Genomic DNA, 8086 nt, shown 5'->3' with positions numbered 1-8086 from the left:
ACCAATGGCGTCGCGGCAGTGTAACTTTAGTGATAAGAGAAGCGCAGTAAAGAGCGAGTGGACGGAAGGAGTTCACTGTGAGATCTCCATGGTCCTCCTCACACACTCAGCCTAACAGCGGCCCTTCTGGCTCCAGCAGCACACACTCTGAGCATCCGGACTATCTTTGTGTTCATCGGTCTCAGGAGCAGGCTGCACTCCTCCAGCAGGTCTCAGATCAGATCCTCCCTGCCCGGCTGCTGTCTGCTCTCATGTTGGGAGACAAGGCTCACGGTAAGGCTGTCTACTGATCTGCACTCACAGCGTTCAAATACTATAGATAGGCCTACATATTGTATTTGTTTTTGACAGTCAATTAACCAATTGGAATCCAATATATTTAGGTAAGTGTTTAAATCCGGGGCTAGATGTGGCCTGAACAAATATATTAAAACTTAGGGGCATCACGACTTCTATAAATGGCTGCTTATTTTTTAGGAAGAACTGTCTTAAAACGAAATAACAGCCGTTTTAAATAGCCACGTTTCCGCCCCATTAAATTTGTTTTAAAGCTGAACCAAACAATCAAGTGAGAACAGCTGTTTAAAATAACACAAATAATTAAAACAGCACAAAGGTAAAATGTTACTGATACAAAAGCAATAACATAAACAAAAGACAATAATGACTAGTAGCCTAGTCGCATTAATTGAACTTGAAAATTAATAAATAGGATATTGCTTTAAGAATGCTAGTTAAAACGAAATAAATCAATTATAATACTCTTTCAAGAGTTTAAGTCCGGGCTGTTCCTGGTACCGCGCGATACCGCTCGAAGCGCGCGTGCCCCTTGGACTGCATGACCGGGCGCGAGACGTCCTCTCAGCTGCCGCTTTTCACTCACATCCTCCCGTTTATTCAGGTCAATTCACATCTTTATGTCACTGTCCTGTGCAGTTGGCAGCAGTCAAATATTTAAAACAATACTTTTTTATATAATAATTCACACCGCGCACTGAGGCTGTGCACGCGCCGTCCAGCTGCTTTATCATTATATTAAAATCATATTTATCACCGTGTCGGCTCAAATACTGAGTGAGGGATTCATGTGTTACACTGTTCCCTCATGTGGCAGCTACAACTTCAACAGAGTCATTCAAAGACATCCGTGCAATTGTCAAATCCTCAATTACACTTTGGCCATATCTGATCCTACTCTGGAGAATAAATCCAACCGAAAGAAAATGCTTGCATGGAGCAGTTCTGCCGAAAAAGTATAGTATAGTCTGCATTTATTATTGTTCTATTGGTGGTTATTAGTGGATATATACATCTATTTATTTAACACTTGTTTCAGTTCATGGAATATGGCAAATGCTATGCTTCATCATTCAGGTCTTTATATATTTATTATTAATATATTTATATATGTTAATAGTTTACAATATCGTTGTGTATTTACGATGAATGCGAAAACTTAAACAGATGGTCTAATGATGAAATAATGTGGGAACACTTCCTACATCAATATGTAGCCTATATTCGTTTTTAGTTTAATTAATATATTGATAGCCTAGGTTTTGAGTAACGTATTGACTTATTGGTTTCTATTCAGGATTGTAATTAGGCCTTATTACAAAAACAAAACAATTATTATAACAACACCTACAAAGATACACACAGTAGGCTATTGCATTTTTGATTTTTTTTTTTATTAAAGTCTAAATATTATAATTTCGATCAAATAGTGCACATACATAAATAAACGATTTTGCGTTTAAGTTCTAGGGAATTTTGAAAAAATATATCAGTTAAGTTTAATTTAAATAAATATATTGTTTATTTCTTATTGTTCGTATAATTTTTTGTCAGAATAACTTGCATTAAATGTCCAATGTACGACAGCAACAACACGGAAGCCTAAATGAAACATAAATCACTAAGAAATAAAACCAAGTTTCGGGGGGAGAAAGACGAAAAGAGACGGCGCGTTATTCGTTTTTGCGTAATTAAACAACACGTGACACCCTTGAAACACGATCAGATGAAAAACCATCCCATAACTCACATTTGGAATACCATTTATTCATTTTCGACATTTTCCTACCGACATAAAATCCTGCATGCTGTATTATAATGTATCACTCATTGTGGTGCGTTGCATTTGGTGTGTGTGTGTGTGTGTGTGTGTGTGTGTGTGTGTGTGTGTGTGTGTGTGTGTGTGTGTGTGTGTGTGTGTGTGTGTGTGTGTGTGTGTGTGTGTGTGTGTGTTGTGCTGTTGTGTGTTGTGCTGTGTTGTTGTGTGTTGTAGTGTCACTTTGAGGCTTATGGAGTCACACATTATGATTGGATGCCTGGAGGAGCTGTGTCCTTGTGTGTGGGAGACAAAGTGTCACGGGTTCTACCACTACCGGCGCCTGCCTCACCTTGGCGAGAGCTGCAAGGGTGAACAGAAAACACTGAGGTGAATGATATATCATCACTTTTCATTCATGGGCCATATAAAACATGATTCACAAGGTTTTATGTGTTTGTCTCATTATAGGGAATAAAAAAAGTTAAATCTAATGTAGTTGATATCACATATATTTGGTAAATAATGGTCCTTGCTTTACGCAACCATGCCTTCTATGGAGCGTACTATTATCAAGCGTGACGTGTTGCGCTCTTCTGAAATGATGAACACGTGGTTGGGTCCAAATGTTCCTCCCACCCCCCCCCCCGCTTCCTCTCAGGGCTTCTTCAAGAGGACAGTGCAGAACAACAAGAGGTACACATGCGCGGAGAACCAGGAGTGTAAAATCGACAAAACCCAGAGGAAGAGGTGTCCCTTCTGCCGCTTCCAGAAGTGCCTCAACGTCGGGATGCGGCTAGAAGGTACACATGAATATACCACCCGATATTCAAATACACCATGACTAATAATAATAATAATAATAATAATAATAATAATAATAATAATAATAATAATAATGATATTAATACTGTCACTATATCAATGTATTACAATGCTTTTATTTAGGGGAATAATAAAACCAGGCTTTATATTTATTTCCATGTCTTCTTCACTGTATTTTAGTTACAACAATAATTCCAATAATGTAAACGTTTTTAACATTATAATTATATTCAGTTTTATGGTAGATTACTGTTGTAAAAACCTTTTAAATATTTCCTGATTTGTGGGCTCTCATATTATTTTCTCTACTCATGGGATTCATTCCCAGACAGCGGTGCAGGAAAGCACCTGCTTCCGCAGCAGAAAAAGGACACATTCTTAACTTGCTGATAAAGCCCCAGAGACTCCCCTGTTTTAAATCAAAAGCTCTATTTAGACTACAGGGAGGAGCAGAGCTGCAGATTCTTCTCAGCCCTATACATGGCAGTATGAATGAGCAACATTTTTTTCTTTACTCTGCCGCGACAGCACAGACATTCTGGTCAAATTCTAGGTGTTTACTCTGCTGTAGAAACATTCAGAAGTGTTTCATCTGTACATCTGTTCTTCACCTTTTGTGTGACAGCGGTGCGCGCAGACCGCATGCGTGGGGGCAGGAATAAATTTGGCCCCATGTACAAGAGAGACAGGGCCTTGAAGCAGCAGAAGAAAGCTTTGATACGATCCAGCGGCTTCAAGCTGGAGAGCGCCGCTCCTCCGCCGGCTTCTCCGCTGCAGAGCGACTACGGCTTCACCGGAACCCTGCACAGCCTGCCCACCATCTCCAAGAGCCTGCTGCCCTCCACCCCGAGCTCCATCACCCCCACAGACTACGAGACCAACCTCTATGGACCCCCGTCCCTGGGCATGGCCATGCAGTCCCACCTGCCCCTCACCACTCAGTACCAGTACCCAGCCTTCCCTGGCAGGGCGATTAAAGCCGAGTGTCCCGACTACACCAGCTCCCCTGAGTCTCTGACAGGATACCCCTACCCAGACATGTACCCCTCGGCCTCGCCTCAGCCCCCCAGCCTGCCTCCGCTAGTGCTGGAGCTGCTGCGCTGTGACCCAGACGAGCTGGTGGTGCAGAACAAGATCGTGACCCACCTGCAGCAGGAGCAGAGCGGCCGGGCTCGGCTGGACAAGCCCAGCACCTTCAGCCTCATGTGCCGCATGGCCGACCAGACTCTGTTCTCCATAGTGGAGTGGGCCCGGAGCTGCATCTTCTTCAAGGAGCTCAGGGTGAGTCAATCCCTCACCCTCACACAGGCACACACTCCAGCTGCTGGGGGCTAGTGTCTACAGCTGCACTCCATCATTTATTTCATATTATACACAATGAAAAAACTGAAACATTTACTTTTATTAAATGTATTATGTCAACAGATTTCACATTAGGTAAGATCAAAGCAATAATATCAAGTTTGAATAAAAAAAGATTAGGTTCAACTTAAAATTATTGCTTTCAACTAACCTCATACAGTGATGTGAAATGAGTTGCCATAATAGATGGAATTCAAATCAATGCATCATATGCACTGATTTTGGAAAATATAGAAGGACCAAGTTGCACATGATGTTGGCTCTGCACTGATTCTACTCCTCGCTCATTACGGCAAACATGTCCATTTGCTTGGTTCCTTTTGTTCTTTCCTCTCACTTTCTTTGCATCACTCTTTCTCCGGCTCACCTTAGATATCATGGCCCTCATTACAATAACAAAAAATGTGCGATGCAATGTTTGAATAAATCAACTGGTTTGGGAGTGGAAGGATCAGAATGATGACAGTATGGTTCCTCGTGAGCCTTTCTGCTCTACAATACCTCTTTGCTCTGATTACTGATGATAATCACACACAATGATCATAATGTCTGTCCATTTGTTTTAGGAATGAATCAAAACTGAAAGGTGAACTTCAGAAAGACTGAACCCAGAGAGCTGTCAGAATGAAGCTGAGCGTTCACACACACCTTTAGAGCAGCGACACCACTCTCCTGTGAACGTGGAGAATCAGAAACAACAGGCTGAATAGAAACACACATTCTAGTCGCCTTTATTGTAGTAATTCCCCCGCTCATAGATTGCCTCAAATTGTATAAATATATGAAATTCACCAACATTGTCAAGATATTCAAACTCTTAACTAATGCATTTAAAACAACTTTTTTTTTGAAGGTCATTCAAAGTTCTTTTAAAGGCCTGCCTGCCATTGTGGATGTCCCAAAGAAGTCTTCACATTAATAATGACTTCCTTTATTCCTGTTATCTTTTGCTACCTTTCTCTCTCACAACACAACAAGGTAACAACAGCAGAATGGCAAAAACATGGTTACATAACGTTTGCTCTGCTCACAAAGAGGTTGTTCTGTGTGTGTGAGGTATTTTAGGTCTGTACACATCACAGAGGAGAGCATTCAAGTTGATTTCAATAAATAAGATTGACTCGCTGACTACTTTAGAATAAACCTCCTTGAGGTCATTCTTGTATATTTAGCATTGAGTGTTTTTACATTATGCCTCTACATTTTGTAGACAAATGTTGTACTTTTGATTCCATTACATGTATTTGACATAGTTACTTAGTAGACTTAGGTTGTTATTAGAAAATATAAACCAACAAACGTTAGGTCATATAACTAGAGGTTGGATACCCCATTAGCGAATCAATGAAGGCAAATCATCTCAGCTGTTACCACGTGCAACATCGAAATGATCAACACAGAAATGCACCAATTATGTTTATAAAATAATAAAAAGGTCTGTGGTGTTAAAAATGACTATTTTGCATTATGAGTTTTACTATGGAAGTATTTTGAAGTGTCAACACTTTTTTTACTTACAATTTTGAATGTAGGACTTTGCCTTGTAACTGAGTATTTTGACACTGTAGGATTGCTACTTTCCCCCAAGTAAATCATCTGAGTACCTCTTGAAACTCCCCCAGTTGATTACTAACAATGAGGTCATTGTTTTTCAAATATAAAAAATGTCTGAAATGGTATGTTTGAATAATGCAAATCAAAGCTTCATCCAATGCTAACTTGAATTAAAAAAAAAAGATACAAATAGGCAAAGTAAAACACCTGACTGTGTGTTTGGGATGTTTCCTTTCCACTGAAAAAGACATGATATGAAATCAAACTAAAAATCACAACTGACCATTTGTATGGAGTTGCATATATGTAGCACCTTTGGAGCATTCCAACCACTCTTAGCCACTGGAGTGGCAGTGCTTCCACGCTGGTCTTGTGCATAATTGACGATCCACCCTTCCTTCTAGTCCACTGCCGACACACAGTGTGCAAACAAACATGTTTAGTGTCTCGCAAGCTCTGCAAAAAGATTTAACTGCACTAAGAGAAGAAAAAGATAAATGAAGCTTCACGATCTTACAAGATTGCATCATGCACACTGTGTGATCTTTCTGCAACAGGAGATGCCAGCGTCGTCTGGATGTAATGAGCTGCACACAGTTACAGTGCTGAGGGGGCCTGTGTTCCCTCAGCCCCCACAGTAGCTGTCCTCACAGACACATGTGGTTTAATGAGGGGACATGCATCAGTGTCCCGCTCCTCCGCAGCCAGCGTCTGTCTGTGAGCCCTCCCACACACACATGTACACACTTCTCATGACTCAGTCACTCAGCCATATTGATGTCCCACGCTGGGGGAATCGATTCAGTTGTTTAGGTGCTGGCTGGGGGTGCAGGGGTGGGGTCATAATTATTATATGACAAATCAGATCAGCCGGTTTCACAACAATGAAGAAAATATGACCTCATTCTGTGAGTCATCATATAATGTGCTGACGAACAAACATCTGTCAACAAGCCATGGTCAGACAGAATCAACAGATGACATGTTGAACTAAAGGTTGGTTCTGGCCTTGGTGAGATGTGAGATTCCTCTCTGACTTCTGATCAGTTTACAGTATAACTCACGTCCATACCAAAAAACATATTTAAGCATATGTATGTGTATGTATGTACATATGTATGTATTGTAATGTATTGGAACTGAAACGTTGTCTTTAATTAAATCTATTATGTCAACAAATGTCCCATTTATTTAAACTTAATATTATTTATTTCCACTAACCTAATACAGTTATGTGAAATATGTTAACAAAATACATTTCATTAAAGTCAACGTTTCAGTTTTTCCGTGTGCTCAGTGTTCCCTTCCTGCTTCACACACATTCACTGGTGGTCCCTGGGACTGCCTCAGGCTTACGTTATGTCTAGCTAACATGTTGGGCAGAATCTGAGCATGATCACTTGTCAATGTTTGAAATGCCTGCCGCACGTAAAGCTTCCTCGGTGTTCTGTTTGGATTCTGTGCTTGCACCAAACAGCAGCAACAGATCCAAGCGTCTTTGTCTAGCTGGATTTGTAAATGATGTGTGAAGTGGCACTACATTATGGCATTACATCTAGTCATATGAAAAGGTTAAAACACCCCCAATTACAAAATAAATCAAGACAAAAAAAGATTGGAAACATCGGTGCATCATGGCATTTTGTGTTCCTATATAATAAATGATAGTCTTATCATAATCTGAATTTGCAACACATTTGACATTGAATCTGCTCTCAGTGTCCAAATACCAAACCTAAAATATGAAAATGAACGAAGGTGATGACTGAATTCTTAGTTCCTGAGAACTAGCAGCTGAAGCATTTGCTGTCACTCTAACCTCCCTCATCTCAGAAACAAAGAGCACATTGTGGTTGTAACTTCTCCAACAACAAGGTGTCTCTACACTCCCTGTGCAGACTGCTGTCATGCTGCCATGCATTTATTTTTCATTTGAGAAACTTTTTAGAAATAGCTATAATCACTATTTCATGCATATCAGAGCCTCACGCTGTCTAACCTGTTTGTTCTGCAGTTGATGACTGGAAGCTATACCACCAACCCAGTCTCACGGCATTTCATGTTATAGTCACAACATTTAATCTATTGATTCGTGTTCACCAACACGATTTCCCCCTTTTTTTCGTGTCACACAGAACGATTTTAAAAGCAATGTATTTCTATTGGTAGTATGTTTCGTGCCTGCAGCACGTCTTTTTGTCCGTTCGGGTCTTGGAAGACCGGAAGCTGTGGGGTTCATAAAAACATGTTCTTACTCAATATCAAGCCACGATTATTGTTTTTATTTTAAAC

The 8086-nt window shown here is 40.4% G+C and overlaps 1 protein-coding gene across 1 annotated transcript; it reads left to right on the top strand.

Annotated features, from left to right (window-relative positions):
- Nucleotides 1-2295: 2295 nt before the first annotated feature.
- Nucleotides 2296-4894, top strand: LOC104954504 (nuclear receptor subfamily 5 group A member 2-like). The gene is made up of 4 exons (XM_010781618.1): nt 2296-2421; nt 2713-2856; nt 3504-4159; nt 4807-4894. The coding sequence occupies exons 1-4, from the start codon at nt 2307-2309 to the stop codon at nt 4810-4812; spliced, it is 921 nt and encodes a 306-aa protein (XP_010779920.1). The 5' UTR covers nt 2296-2306; the 3' UTR covers nt 4813-4894.
- Nucleotides 4895-8086: the final 3192 nt, after the last annotated feature.

This window comes from Notothenia coriiceps, unplaced genomic scaffold (assembly GCF_000735185.1).
Source record: "Notothenia coriiceps isolate Sejong01 unplaced genomic scaffold, NC01 NC01_scaffold00023438, whole genome shotgun sequence".
Taxonomy (NCBI): domain Eukaryota; kingdom Metazoa; phylum Chordata; class Actinopteri; order Perciformes; family Nototheniidae; genus Notothenia; species Notothenia coriiceps.
This window is presented reverse-complemented; position numbering and strand designations above follow the sequence as displayed.